Below are 16,203 nucleotides of genomic sequence, written 5' to 3' on the forward strand. Positions count from 1 at the left end.
GCCATCGATCCTGTTGGCGGGCCAGAAAGAGAGCACCAATCCGCGCTCCGTTCTGTTTCTGTCTCAGTTTCAGTTTCTGTTGCAGTTTCTGTTCTGATGTTGCTCGTTTGTAAGCTACACACATTTTTGCGCTTCGGCCGACAGCAGCAGGGCCTCAGAGATCAGGCCTCAACTGTGGTCCCCAGTCTTGGTCCCCAGCTCGGCTCACTTAGCTACTGCTAGCTGGCACAGGGCTGCATTCAAGGACTCCCAGTGGATGCTTGGCGTAATACTACTTCCTTGGAGATGCAAAGTCTTTTCGCACAAAATTAAATATTTTGTAGTTGACGGCTGCTGCAAAATTAGACTTATGTTATGTGATGTTAGTTAAGTTATGGCGCCCGAGCAGGGATCCTGAAAAGCTCCTTGCTTTCAATAATTCAAGAAACTATTCATTCTAAAGTGACGATTACAAATTAAAAGGAGGTTTCTGCTGCATCTAATGGTATTACAAACAGGAAGAACAGAAAGTTTAATAAGCTTATTAGTATAATTAACTTAAACCTGAAAAAGACATAATTGGCGCCCAAGCAGGGATTTTGAAAAGCTATTTCACGACACGTAGGACATCACAGTAAAAGTTTTCCTTTCTTTAAGATGTAAAGTAGTTCAAGGAACCTTCGGAGTGTTAAAGATGCTGAGGCACCGTTTTTTGTCGCCCCAACCTCCGTTGTGGCAAGTCCGCTCCCCTGCAGCCCCAATCTCGCTCTCTGTCTGCCTGGGTGAGCAGCTTCATTGGCGTTTCTTGCGATGCTGCTGCGCTTTGTTTAAATAAAAGCCTCTTTAAGTTTATCTATTGCCGCGCATCTAAATTGTGCGCCCCAGTGGGGAGCTGTTAGGGGCGGGCGGCGGAGGAGTGGCCCACCTCGCTCGCTCGCTCGCTGCGATTATGCTATTTGTTGTTGCTGCTGCTGGCGGAGCTGATGCTGCGGCGGGAAAGAGAGGCAGCTAGAGGTAGAGGTCTTGTAATGTTTTGCCGGCGCGCTTTGCTCTTTTGTTGTCGTTGTCGTTGTGTTGTCGCTGTGTTGTCGTTGTTACTTATTGCTTGCGTTGTAGGCTTCATGTTTTGATTGTATTTATTTTAGTTTGAGTAACTTTACTGCGAAGCTTTTTGTTGCTCTCGCTTGCCTTTGGTTTCCGTCCATTTCTGATGAAGATTTTCTGCGCGATTAACTAGCGAGATCGCCTTACGCTCCGCGGCGTCTTTTATGTGAAAAGCGTTTCGTGCGCGGCTTTAATCATGTCTCCTCTTCGGATGGAATCTGCAGTTAATGGCTGGGGTTCAGGGGAGCGAAGGGGGCGCGTATCAGTTGGCTTTTCAGACGTTTTGAGCAATTGCGTTTAATTTTATTCATAATTCGTGGTCTTGGGTTACCACAGTCAAACTTCTGTAACTCAAACGGCCATTTAGCGCATTTAAATTTGGAGCTACGATAGCAGTAAGTCACGCCAACAATGGTAATGATCAGTATGAGGTAATCTTTGGGTCTTTAGGCAAATAAATGTGGAGGGCTACGTGACAGAAGCTCGACTGTACGCCACTATTTGCTGTGCTCCCTAATCGCTGTGTATAATTGTTTCTTTTGTGGAGTGCTGGATATTAAACCTGATTAATTCGTTTGGCGGTGCTTATACAATCGCAGTGTCGGCATCAGGCACTGGCTGCTTTGTAATGGTGCAACACAGTTATTAAACTGGCTTGGATGGGTTTGCATTGTGGGGCGTGGCTCCAACGATCCGATTCGAAGCGATAATAACGCGCGGACAGCCAGAAAAACTCCATGATTCGGGCTTTATGGGTTCAACAGCAGCGATAAAAAGATCGCTGGAATTCCGATATTTTATGACCAATCTATCGGTGATAAGGTGGGAAAGGTGCAACTTTCATAGTCGATTTCAGATATGAAATATGATCCATTAACCGATTTCGATTGTGCCACTAAAGAGGTCCGCAGCATGATAATGCAAATGAATGCAGACATTCCTATACATCTGTTCGTGGACTACAACTAAGTTTTCTGATTTAATTAAAAGAGTGTTCGGCATGCCCTGCATAACCACACTTCAAGCGAGGCAAACCCGTTTTCACCCCACACATGCCACACACAAAAAATGTCACAAATACTTGAAAGGAAAGCTAAATACAGATTTATGAGCACAAAGCACTGCAACAATGCAATATGTTGGCCAATTAGACAAGCCCAAGCATACGTATGTCAAATTTTCACTGGCGGGAGAAGGGGCTACTCAAACTGGTCAGGAATGGAGGGTAATTGCTGTGGTACATAGACGAACTGACTTTTAAATTCCCCAAGTAATGGCTCTTGTAAGTAATGATGACTTTTATATTCCCAAAATAATTTCTCTTGTAAGTAATGATGTGCTCATCAAATATAAAAATTCCATGCTCAATGCTGGAGTTTTTTTTTTATAAATTACTGACTATCACTAACTACTTTATATCAGGTGAATCAAAGGTTTAATTTTTTTTGTTGATATCAGATATCAATTATAATTATTTGGCATTGCTTAGAAATTTTGAAATGCCGGGAAAAGCTGAAGTACTGACCATTGTCCCCCTTCAGCGCTTTTGAAACTACGCCCCTGATTAAGCATATGCAATTGCACACGTATTGGTATTCATTTACGCAGAACTATCATCAATGTTGTCCGATGGGATGTGTGAAGGCAAAACGACAACAAACAATGAAACGGCGACAAAAAAGCATCAAAAGCAATTATGAAATCACGGCAGATGTTGGGGCAACAAAAATTGTGGTGGTGATTTATAAAGCGCAGCTAACAACAACAATGACATCAAAAAGCGCAAACATTTTCGTTGTATCGGGGCAACAAGAACAATAAGTAAAAGGAAGCGAATGGGCGAAGGAGTGAAGGAGACGGGGAAGCTGTGGCATGTGTTGTATATAAACAGGCACACACTCCATATGTGTGTGGGTATATAATGCAGGACGGCGGATAGGATGCCAGCAAAAAAGGACTGCAGATGCCAGACCGCAAAGAGGAGCGAAGGAAATGGGGAGTGGAGTGGAGAAGTAGAAGGAGGAGAAGGAAAAGGAGAAGCAGGGCGAGGGCAGCCTACATAGAGTGAGATTTACGACTTAAATGCTGCAGCGCATAATCAAAACGACAAGGCGCAGATGGAAATGGAGTGGAGTTCTTATCCCTATTTTCCTTCCTTTCCTGCTTTTTCATTTTTTTTTCTCTTTGGGGCGACGACGCACTTAATTAACAAATATACAAACACTTAACATAACCTCAACTGACAGGCGACAGGCCGTGTGCGCGAGCGGGACAACTGTACGGCACGCCCCGCAGCCGCTGATTGGATGTTCGAAAAGCCAGAGCGGGACGGAGACTGCGAGAGAGCGTGTGCGAGAGAGAGTTCTCTTCTTGAGTCGGCTCTCAGCTGCAGCCGTCTCGCTTTGCTATTCAGTTCGCGAGAGCATCAGTTGGTCGGCGGTTCGTAACAGCGCACGTTACGTTTTTAACGGACGAGCGGATTAACGTCGGTATCGACAAGTTTATCACCCAAGCCAAAACCAATTGTCAATCGCAGACGATAGCGCGGCGCATTTGCCAATCGAAGTGATATCATTGGGCTGTGGTTAATGTTTTTAATGCTTTCTGGCCGCCCTGCAATGCCGTCGGCTTTTGGTCTCCGTGAACTTTCGAGCTGAAGACCTAAGCCCTCAAACTGATGTCCACCTTGGCCAGCAGTCGACCGCCCCCGCTCAAGCTGACTATTCCCTCCTTGGAGGAGGCTGAGGACCACGCGCAGGAGAGGAGAGCGGGCGGAGGTGGCCACGAAGTGGGGGAAATGCATCCGGATTGCTTGCCCCTACCGCTTGTCCAGCCGGGCAGCTCGCCGCAAGTGCGCGAGGAGGAGGAGGACGAGCAGACGGAGTGCGAGGAGCAGCTGAACATCGAGGATGAGGAGGCCGAGGAGGAGCACGATCTGGACCTGGAGGATCCAGCCAGCTGCTGCAGTGAGAACAGTGTGCTGAGCGTGGGCCAGGAGCAATCGGAGGCAGCACAGGCGGCGCTATCCGCTCAAGCTCAGGCCAGGCAGAGGCTTTTGATTAGCCAAATCTACCGACCGTCGGCATTCAGCAGCACCGCCGCCACCACTGTTCTGCCGCCCAGCGAAGGTCCACCCTTTTCGCCCGAGGATCTACTGCAACTGCCGCCCTCCACGGGTACCTTCCAGGAGGAGTTCCTGCGTAAGTCCCAGCTCTATGCCGAGGAGCTGATGAAGCAGCAGATGCATCTGATGGCCGCCGCCAGGGTGAATGCTCTTACGGCAGCGGCGGCGGGCAAACAGCTGCAAATGGCCATGGCGGCAGCGGCGGTGGCCACAGTGCCCAGCGGTCAGGATGCACTGGCTCAGCTGACGGCCACGGCACTGGGCCTGGGGCCAGGTGGAGCCGCGCATCCCCATCAGCAATTGCTGCTGCAAAGGGATCAGGTCCACCACCATCATCACATGCAGAATCACCTGAATAACAATGAAAATCTGCACGAACGCGCACTCAAATTCAGCATAGACAATATTCTGAAGGCGGACTTTGGCTCCAGATTGCCCAAGATGGGCGCCTTAAGTGGCAACATCGGTGCTGGCAGTGTGAGTGGCAGCAGTACTGGCAGCAGTAAGAATTCTGCGACCACCAATGGCAACAGATCTCCCCTCAAGGCGCCCAAGAAGTCTGGAAAGCCACTGAATCTGGCCCAAAGCAACGCCGTCGCCAATTCGAGCTTGAGCTTCTCCAGCTCGCTGGCGAATATCTGCAGCAACAGCAACGACTCCAACAGCACCGCTACCAGCAGCAGCACCACCAACACCTCGGGTGCACCGGTGGATCTGGTCAAGTCGCCACCGCCGCCGGCAGGAGCGGGTGCCGCAGGAGCAGCCGGCAAATCCGGCGAGGATGCGGGCACTCCCATCGTCTGGCCGGCGTGGGTCTACTGCACCCGCTACAGCGATCGCCCCAGCTCAGGTGAGTCCATGTGCTTTCCAACTAAGAACTTCTATGAACTTTGTCAAGGGAAATAAAGTTTATTAAAATGAGTGTGGGTATTTTGCATAACAGTGTAGCTTATGTAGTGCTGCGCAAGGAGAAGTTGATGGTCCATCACCACGTCTGCAGTAATTGCAGATGCATCAAATTACTAGTACATGGTTGAGATTTGCTGCATTTTGCGAAGCCTGTGAAGCATCCGACGCACAGGATGTAGCTAGTCAGTCACTCTATCTCCAAACTCCATATCCAAACACACTCGAGCAGACGAGCTGTTGAGTGGTGGCTCATAAAGCGGTTGTGCAAACAGCGGCAGCCAAACCACAGCAACCCACAGCAACCCACAGCAACCCACAGCTCATTAGTTTGCCAACCACCGAAATGAAGTGAAGGGAGAGGCGAGGCACTCACCCCGAAGTGAAGTGTCTGCTCGAGTGGTTTTCATGTCCTTATGGCTTATGTAACATAACTTAAGCTCATTATGCCGCTCCCCCTCCTCTCTGTGTGTGTGTGTTGTGTGTGAAGTTGCAACCCCAACCCTCGGGAACAACCCCAAAACAATCTGCCAGCCATCGTGGCACTCTCATGAATTTAGTTTATGCCGCCGCAGGGAATTCGTAATCGTTTGCCTAATAATTTCATGGCTAAAATTTCTGGGGGGGCATTGAATGGGTGGGGGCTGTGCGCCCCATATGCTGAGCAGCCAGCGTTTATGGGGTGTCTTATTGCTGTTTGAACAAGCCATTTGGATGCCTTGATAGTTTTTGGCTAAACCCCTGGAATCTCGGGTGAGTCCATGGATCATGTGGTTCCAGCGGCGAGTGGAGTGTGATTTAAGCCACTTGAGCTAAGCAGCTATTTGTTAAGCTGTTTACTTTTATTAGCTTGTTAGCTAGTTCATTGCCAAGGGTTTACTTAACAGATTGAGTGCATTATCTTAACATATTATTGGCACACTATTAAACGCTAAAACCCTACTAGATTGTGCTGTTCCACAGAGCAGTTGACAATAGCATTATTCAATTATAATACTAGCTGCAAATGGTTATATGTAATTACGAGCGTTACTTCATCTTTAGCGGGTTAAGTCTAATAGCTTTATTAAGTATCATTGAACCAATTTGTAAGATTGCCGAGCTCAGCAGTTTAGCCACCGACGACAGTTTTAGCCAATTATCCACACGTTTTATAGATCTAAATACACAGCTTGATCGAAATTTCGTTGCAATGTGAGTAAATAATTGTAATACGCTACCTTATGCCAATTACACAACTCAGAAACACAACTTGCCCCAAAATAAACTCGGATCCGAATAATTCCCCGGCAATTTGCTCATTACGCTGATGGATGTCAAACCCATATTTACTTAGAGAGCTTTTGGGTTACTTAGGCTAACTGAATTCCCGAAAACGAACCGCCGAGTGCATAAATCTACGCTTTTGGGTGGGTTTTGTCGCGCTCGCTAATTAACTCGAACCGAATTTTGTAGCTCCCCGCCGCAGAGGCCGTCTCTTTCGCTCTGCAGTGGCCGTCTCGCTCGCTCCGGGGTTTTAAGGTGTGTTTATTGTTGTGGTGGCTTTTTCTCATTTTCTCAGTTTCATTTCAGCTAAGGTTTTTTTCCAGCCGCCTTTTTGTATAAATTTAGCGTGACTAAAACGAGATCTCGATCGCAGTGCGGTTCCATAATTTGAATGAATGTTGTAGGCGATGGCGTCGTCGGTCCTCCGATTCGGAATCGTTTTTTCGGAGTGGCTATATGGGCATTATATGGGCTATAATGGGCCGTATGGAGTTGGCTTGTGGCTGCAGCTGCTATGGCAAACAATGATTTAGCGTGAGATTCGAGCCAGTCATCTACAAAATCGGCGAATTAAAATGCCAGCTCGAATAAAAGTCATAAATTTGTTGCTTTTGAAAAATGAGTGCGGCCGTAGTTGGGAAAAATATTCAAAGTTTTTATAATCCCCAACAAAGGTGTTAATTTGACAAATTAATGCAACATATTCCGTGTGCGCGTAGGCGATTAAAGCAGTTGCCAAAAACGTACATTCGACAACAAATTAGTTAATTGCACTTAACGGCCATTTGTGGGCCACATGATATATGGCTAACATATGGCAAGTCGTCCGACTGCATATGTGCCGTCTATTTGTGCGCCATTTTCGATGCAGATTAATGACATTCTATTAAAATCACAAAAAGCATTTGATAATCGGTACAAGCTGGCGTTTAATCTTAATAATTGCCAGGCCATATTTTACGGGCTTTATTGGAGCACTAACATGGGAGAGGGAGTGGCTCTATTTACTGTTTTGATGTAGCAATTATTTATGATAGCCTTTTTGCGCGGTCGAAAGGATTAATCAATGTGTGCTCACAGTGGAGTGTTTTTTGCTAGGTCTTCCACAAAAACCGCACTTTTACAATAAACAATAATTAACTTACAGTTCTCCACATACGCAGTGTGCACTTTTTGCGCCTTCGTTGGCAAAAACGTAAAGTCATTTTATACAAAAAGTTCCCCATTCGGGCTGTATCATTGAAACCAACCTTAAAAAATGGTGAACCAACTATATTTAATTACGGCCTTGTTTAGTAAAAAATGTAAATGTAACAGTGGGTAAAAAATTTGAATGATCAGTCATATGCTACACATTTGTGTACTCAGACACGCCCACATCCGTTTTCACTGACCTATCTTTTACTTAACTTCTCAGCCCCCATCTGCAAGATAAACATTTTTGCTTGGAACCACTCAGATAGGACCAGATACTCACCTCTTCCTTCGAAGAACCCCCCTCTGACCTTTGCCGCTGGTTGCTGGTGGGCAATTTTCGCATTTGTCCGGCACTTTGAGCTCATTTAACCGGTAGCCGCGACAGCGCCAAGCGGGAAAACTAAGCGGGAAAGGGGCCGGCGGGAAAAGCGGAAAAATGGGAAAACGGGAGCGACAGCGCGATCGCCACTGAACCATTAAGTAATTTTCAATTTGCGCTGAAGACGCAGAGGAACAGAAACAACAACAACAAAACAACAATGACAACATAAACAAACGAATTTCAATTACACCGTCCTGCAATTACCCCCCTCATTTCCAGAAAAGCCTCCGATTTTCTCATCTCCGTGCTCTTGCCGTTGGAAAATTGCTGGAAAAGTTTCTTTGGCTGCGCTGCCTTTGCATGTTCTAAATGGGAAATTTACTTAGGAAATTGCTCCAAGCAAAAGAGGCGGGGGGGTGGTGGAGGAGCATTTTCGCATTTTCATCAGCGATTTTCCGACACTTTAGTACGTGCAAGTACTCCTTATATTTTTATCAACACGATGATTTTACATATGAGTGGATATATTGAGGAAAAACTGTCAATTCCATTAAATCTTAAATGGGTGCTTTTACTTCTAAGTATAAACCCACACTCAACACCCTATATTTTTTAATTTATGCAACCGGGCCAATTTGAGCCTGAAATTATTATTGGCAACCATCGAAGAACTCAATCAATGATAGCAGCACGAAAAGTTTCTTAGCCAAACGATTTTACGTCTGAAGTGCGCAATTTGCGTTGTTTATGACCCAAATGCATTCATAAATATGCGAGGCTGTCACGTCATATGATAATCACGATACCCAGACCCTCAAGAGAACCCGGCACCGCTTTTCCCACTCCCTTTGGCCGCCAAATTGAGCCATTGAGGAAAATACTTACCGGCCCATGTGCTGGCCGCTTTCCTGCCAAACACTTTAAGAAAGCTCTATCCGCGGATAGTGAGTGCTTAGATGGCTAAAACCATTAAACCAGCGCACTTTAAGCGCTCACTCAATCACTTTCTGGTGCTACGTCTCAGCGCTTATGTGGGTCAAAAGCAATCATAACTCGGGGGCAAGGAGATAGGTTGGTTGTAGGATAAGCCAAGCTGGGATGTGCCCATATCCAGGCCTAAATTACTGGGACCATGGAAGGTAAAGGGTCTCACGGAACCAGCTTATGAAAACTAACAAAGAATGTTAAAAGGTTTAGTTCAAAAAGGAAACTGCATCTAACAATTGGATAGCGCACAAGTGCATAACTGAATTAACTTGATGGACGCATTTTCCCGCAGTGCATGATGGGTGTTAGGTGGAAAAGGCAATGGCAATCAACGGCGGCGATTTATGAAGTGACAAAAATTAATTTCAACTGTTAACTTATCGCACAGCCAACGAGCAACACACAACAGCCGCAACAATAACAACAACGACCAGCGGCAGCAACTGTAACAGCAACTGCAACAACAACTAGCAGCGCCTTTTAAGGCTTTGGCAACTGCAACTGCCGCAACTGGAAAAAGCAGCCATGCGCCTTGGTAATAAAACTGTCAGTCGCCCCTGTGCCCCTTGCCCCTTGCCCCATATATATGTACAAATATATATGTATATGTACTTTTTTTCAAACCTGCGGCACGATAACAGCGGCAGCAGCGAAAAATGTCGTTTAAACTGTGACTGGACTGCTGACCGCATTTGGTTAATGCGAACTGAAACTGCTGCTGCTGCGGACAGTTGCATTTTCCGCTCCACAGTTAATATGGCCTCAAATTGGGCATCGTCCAGGCATTTTGTAATTGTTTTCGCATACCCTGGCCTAGAGCGAGGATGTGGGGTGTATTAGGCAGGGCAAGTGACGGGGCTGGAGCCAAGCCAGGCTTGAATCAATATTTTCCATGCTGCAGCTACATTCAGCAGTCGCATTGGTGCGCTTCGTCACTACGCGTACTGCAGGCCGCAGTGATCTTATCAACCCCAATGCTGCTTCATTTAAACTGGACCTATTATGACCTGGGAATTAATTCAATTAACTTAATGTCGCCAATCAGGCTAGGAACAGTTATAATCACCTGACAGTTAGGGTGTTAAATCTCTGTTATCCAAGTTACCCCAACCAGCTCAGGTTCGCCCAATTTCACACTCAATAGACTGAGACCTGCTTATCTATCATTTGACTTGGGCTCCATCGAACAGCAACAGCAACAGCAACAACGTCCGACGGAAAGACAAAAGAGAAATATTAAAAATTCAGAAATTTCAATTTCGTATGTAACACAAGCCTCAAGATCACAACAATCAAGACTCAACGACGAGCTTAGGCCCAAAAGACCACCCAAGGTGGTCGAAAAGCCAGGCCAAAGCGAAAAAAAAAAAAATAAAAAAAAAAAGCAAAGGCGAAACCTAACAAAAATGTTGAATTGAATTGAAATGAAATGAAAGACACGTTTCCGCATTTGGGTTTGGGATTTCATATTGTATAACCTGGGCATGGCATATAAAAATCATTTTTATAACTTCATTTGTGTTAATTTGAAAACGAGCAACGGGCAACGGGCAACAGCGCGTCGTGGGGTGTGGAGATATTTACAGCTGTCAAAATATTTTCTACAAGCAAATGACTTCATTCATCAGGCAAATAATATTTCGAGATACGTGGGAGGTTCCGGAATGGGGCAGGGTCTCCCATTTGGCATTCGTCGGGCAGTCAATCAGTCAATCACTCGCAACCAAATATGCATCAGCAAAAAGAAAACAAACAAATAATCCCCATAAGCCCCATTATTATGACTGCAGACTGTGGGGCTTATACACATATATGTACGAGTATTGCGGTACAGTGATAATTTGAATCGAGAACTCTGGGCCTCTATCGCCATCTAATTAAGCCTGACGGCCGAAACACACACACGACTGTTTGCTTTTTCTTAATCGATTATTTATTGCTCACACTCAGACTCTACTTCGGTATTCTGTCACTAATAATGAGCTTATAAGCCCAACCGATTCGAGTTGTGGTCATGTCTACCTACTCGATATGCGATTTGAATATTTCAATAGATCGCTGATCTGATCGAGAACCACTTGCGGCCAGCCTTAATTGAACTCATTTTTCAGTTCGGTAGCTGGCACTATTTTCAGGTTACGATCGCTTGTTAGAACCTATCATTTAATTGATTAGAAAGTTAAGGAAGCAGCCAGGGCCTAATCGTGGAAAATGTGGAGTGGTTTAATTAAATCGGTGATTTCTTTAGTTGCAAATTATGTTTAGAGTGACTTGCTAACTCAGTGCTATGTAATAACTCAGGAGGTATTTCATAAAACCGTTTATAATTCCCAACAAGTTTTAGTCGCTAACTCTTAGAGCACGTAGACCAAATTGAATAGTGGGTATATGATGAAGCAACCAGCTTAAAAGAGCTATCAAGTACTATCAAGTAGAGTCTGTACAAAACCTGGATTGATTGTAGGAATGTTTTCAACCCTTTCCCAACTTTTGGTGTTAATTGAAGCACATAACTCGCACCCAAGCTGCCCGATGATCATCTGAGATCGGAGCCAAGGGCTTTTCGTGTGGGGAAATGGGGAAATTTGGGGACTCCTTTGACAGCTCTCGGTTGGCCGGGCGGGAAGATGTTGATGTGGATGTCATACAGCTTGACATGTCTGCAGGGATCGCTTTGATTATTTTATGTCAGTCAGTCAGTCACGACAGATATCCAAGTTGGGGAATCGAAGTGCGTGTGTGTGGTCAGCCGCATTTGTCAAGTTTAATTGGGAAGCGAGTTGGGTTCCCTGGTTTCACTTTTCCCCAACCAAAACCAAACACAACAAAAAAAAAAACACACAAAAACCAAAACTGAAACAATCCAAGAGATACTTTGCATGCCCAGCGAGCGAGCCGCTGATGCTTCCCTTTATTTCAGACATATGTTTGGCGTCGGCGTCTTGGACGTCGTCTTATTGTTTGTTTATTACTTGTTTCGCTTTAATTACTTGTTCGTGATGATGACGACGACGACGATGATGAGATGGAGATGGAGGAGGAGGAGGGGGAGGAGCAGGAGGCGGGGGAGAGATGGGCCCGCAGAGAAATCGGATAGTCACACTTATTGGAATTACTGCTTCATTATCATCTCTAAAGAGTTTTGGCCAACTTTGGAGTGTTAGTGGGAAAACAAAAGGCCGCGCACGTATGTATGCACGGAAAACTGGTTCACCGATGGAGCCGAATGGAGTGGAGCACAGCCCCAGCCATCAGCCGTCGAGTGTTGGGTAAATAATCAGTCTCGTTAGTTACTCCGCGGATAATTGAGAGATTCTAGCATCGTTCCAGGAAGCTGTGCGGCAGAAACCGCGAAGGCGCCAGAGGGGTTGGTGGTTGGGAAAAAAGGGCAGGCAATGTCAACTGGGGATCAGCTATTGTCTAACTTCTGATCTATATACGGAGGAGGCTCCACTCCACAGCTCCACAGCTCCACGGCTGAGTCACAGCTAAGGAGAGGAGGATCGAACGGCGGAGTGGTCGGAGTGGGGGAGCCACTTTGAGGCCCCATTGCCCCATAGCCCCGTTGCCCCGTCCTCGATCCACATTCAAGTTGTTGTTCGGCGAGCCAAGTTCTCGGACCACCCAAGTTGACAGCGAACACGAACAACGCTTAAGCTTGTCCTGTACTCGCAGACCAACAGCAAGATACTCTGCAGATGGAGATGGAGCTGCAGATGGGGCTGCGGATGGAGCCAGCGAGGCTGCTGCCTCACATTTTGGCCAGGCGGACTGACGACGTCGTTCCACTGCATACAAATAAATTTTATTAAGCAGTTAGAAACAAGCCTTAATGAAATGCACCACGAGCAGACAGTCCGATGTCTGATGGGATAGTATGGGTTGGGATCGGTGGGGATGGGTGCGGTTGGGAGATGGGTGCGTGAGAATGTGATAAACGAATCAAGAGGGCAGGAGGAAGTGGAAGGACCAATTAACGGATATACTGCAAATTAAAGCAGATGTAAGTTTCATGCCCTGAAGGCTAAAATACATAATTAAAAAGTCATAATAGGAGTTTTCTTTCAGCAGATGTTTGTTGTAAAGTATTGTTCTAACTCATAGTTCCATACCCGGTTTGCATTATGTACGATAAATTTCGATTTTCGATATACAAAACGATACATTCACCCATCCCTAATTGCACTGATCCTAAGCAGCGCTGGTTGCGTACAATGATGATCTGTTTGCCGATCTGATCGCCAGGTCTAAGCCGAGGGATACGATTGGGGAGCAGATCCGATCAGGTTAACCAGTAGCCGCGATCAGTTGGACACAGTGGAGCTACTCAATTTGCCGGCCTTGCCAATGGCTGATGTATGTACGCCAGGTCCCCCATTTGCCGATGCTCCATTCTCCGACTCGTGATCGTCGCGATCTTCGATCTGCGATCTTCGAGCAGCCCCATCCACAACATCCACATCCACTCATCATCAGTTGACTGGGATCGACGATTGCCGTTGGCCGTCGCCGGTTTCATTGCGATTTATGTGCGTAATAATTGTGACAATCACAACAAATGCGAATCCGACTACGGCCCGCTGACAATCGATGATAATGACGATGCTGATGATCGCAGGAGGCAGCTTTATGATCGCTTTTGTCATCATTACTGCCCTGGTGGCCGACGCGAGTTCATCGCGGGTAATTAAATTGCATTTGCCAGTGAATTTATGCGCAATGGGGGAAAGTTGGAAGGAATCGCTTTGCGATGTAATGCATTTGCTAAAGTAGGCTTGTAGGTAAGCTGATGAATCAGCACTTAGCTGAGGAAATGGTCAACCGATTTCTAAAAGGGCATGTTAAAGATGTAAATATGTACAATGTATTTACAAGACCCCGATTCCGTGTTATGAGTCCATCCATTAGCGACAAATTATCGCACTCCACTGGACTCCACTCAGCCCCAAAAGATACGCCAACTTGGTGTGCGTGGAAACTCAATTGCCCGAGATGGAGATCGAGATCGGTTAAACTGCCTCAATTGCTTCGGGGGCACTCGCAAATAGCCACCGATTTGGTTTTATTTTTGGTTTTCCTCCATGCTCAAGAAACCAAAACAAAAAATGTGTAAAAACAAAAGAAACAGTGTCAATAAGATTGATGGCTCGAAGCTTTACCCACTGCCAGCTGACGAGTGTCCACCACGAGCTCATAGATAGCTGCATTCAAAACTGGCTCGCAGTGAGAACGAGTATCTCTGTGCGAGTCCGAGTATCCAGCATCCGAGTATCGCAGTATCTGAGTATCTGAGTATCGTTGTATCTGGGCATCCGTGTGCGGCTGTGCGCCACTTAAGTTCGGTGTCAGTCAGCTAGCGGGGTCTTGAAGAGCCGACTTTTGGAGGGGCACGATGATGGGGGACCACACACATTGCAAATGTTGATTGCCGACTTGACTGACACTTTTTGATAAGTTGATTAAAACGTATTTCTGTCTGAGATACTACGTATTGTGCCGCCTTGGAGTGCATTGACATTGAGTCGCTGTGATTGAGAGTGAGCTAAAGAATGAATGGGCTCTGGAATTCGTAATCTCTGTGAGTCATTTCATCGATCGCGGTCAATTGCGATCGGTGGCTGTGCTGTCCGCTCTTGGCCAAATCCCACATTTCCCAGAACAACAACTGGCGGTAATTAACGCGCTCGCGATTAAAATCGCCTGGCAAACGCGCCACAAAATTGCTTAATTAGAAACAAAAATGGGTTCAACTCGACTTCATCTCGATTAATTTGTTGCTCTTTTACGTTTGCGTTTGCGTTTGCGTTTACTCTACGAATTTGTTATTTAATTGTCTGCGGGTCGAGGGCCTTCAACATCGATTAATTGCCCGACAACTGCAACAACTATTTCGTTACCATTTTGATACGACGCTGATCGGGCAACGATTTAATTGCCATTTTAAAGGTTAAATTATTTTGTAGCTAATGCCCACATTTGGTATTGATTAATTGCAATTGACTCTAGCCAAAATCGGCAACTGGCTACTGGGTTCCGATCCGGCGTTCTGATTCGATTCAATTCCATTCGATTCGATTCAATTCGATTCGATCGGACACGAAATCGAGACTCAATTCGCAATTGAGCAACGAAATGGAAACCACAATGGAATGCCGAATGAAAACGGTAGGGTATTTACTCGGACTTATGTGTGATGATTGCGGCTAAACGCAGTGACAAGTGGTCGGAAATCTGTCCAAAAGTAGCCGTCCAGAGTACAGTGAAATACGGATGGGATAATAGACAACAAAATATAAGGGTCTTGAGGGTTTTCGAGTTTAAGAGTTATGAATTATGTCGAATTATATAGAAATTACCTTAAATCCTCATTTAGCTTAGTGACAGTTCACTGTAGCCGGAGTTCACTGTACACATGGAGGGCAACCAATCTTACTCACCGCCTAATATGACCAGATTGCTGAAATGACAAAAAGTAAAAATGCAATGGCACCGAAGAGACCCCAACTCAATCAGAAGAATGTTCTCCATTAACAAGTTGTCCCCAGGAGCCACTTCCTTAACCCGTTGGTGCCGCAAAACATCTGCTGGATGTGACCGGCCTTGCCTTGATTTCGACATCTGTGGGGAGCATTCGAGTATTTGCATTTAAACATCGTAATCATATTTCGAGCTCTTATGCTTTATTATTCGCAGTTAGTTTTTCTGTCAATTTGGATGATGATTGAACTGCCGGTGATTGAAACATTTCATTACGAGGCCGTTGAAGTTCCCTGCCCGTTGTTTGTTTTTTGGATTTTGTTGGTTTTATTTCGGTGCCCTGGATTTAAATAATTGGATATGCGTGTGGTAGAGTGCTGCAGATTTGGGGCTCCAACTGACGACGTTCAATCTGCATTCGAGTTGACGTTGATCTTAGTTCCTGTCCGATTTCCTCTGGCGCCTGATCCGCCGATCCGCCGATCCCTCTTCGCAGGGGATCCACTCTGCAGCTGCCTATGGGAAGGGGCATGGGTGCCTTAAAAATATATAATAAAAAAGGAGGAACAAGCAACTTGGGTTTACTTCTGCGGTTAATTTCTGCTTGACTAAACGATTTGCCATTCATTTGCAAGGCAGAAAGAAGCCTTGCGGTTGTTCAGTTGCACAACTCTTGAAATAACAACCGAAACCGAACCGAAACTGAAACTGAAACCGAAGGAGGAACAAATTTATGGTATTTTAATATTGATTTGCAAGTTAAGCGATTGCGCTCTGCTCTGCGGTCTGGATGGTTCATTAGGCCACTTTGTGGCTGTACGGGCCATTTTCGATGTGGCTT

General features: G+C 45.8%; 1 protein-coding gene across 1 annotated transcript in view; it reads left to right on the top strand.

The window, feature by feature from the left end:
- The first annotated feature begins 3,486 nt into the window (after positions 1-3,486).
- The window catches only part of LOC113564313 (homeobox protein invected), a 29,402-nt gene continuing 16,685 nt past the window's right edge, over positions 3,487-16,203 (top strand). Inside the window, exon 1 of the mRNA XM_026980811.1 lies at positions 3,487-5,057. Within this exon, the coding sequence (XP_026836612.1) occupies positions 3,761-5,057 (1,297 nt within the window). The 5' untranslated portion in view covers positions 3,487-3,760. The remainder of the gene's footprint in view (positions 5,058-16,203) is intronic.

This window comes from Drosophila erecta, unplaced genomic scaffold (assembly GCF_003286155.1).
Source record: "Drosophila erecta strain 14021-0224.00,06,07 unplaced genomic scaffold, DereRS2 tig00000092-arrow-pilon, whole genome shotgun sequence".
Taxonomy (NCBI): Eukaryota; Metazoa; Arthropoda; class Insecta; order Diptera; family Drosophilidae; genus Drosophila; species Drosophila erecta.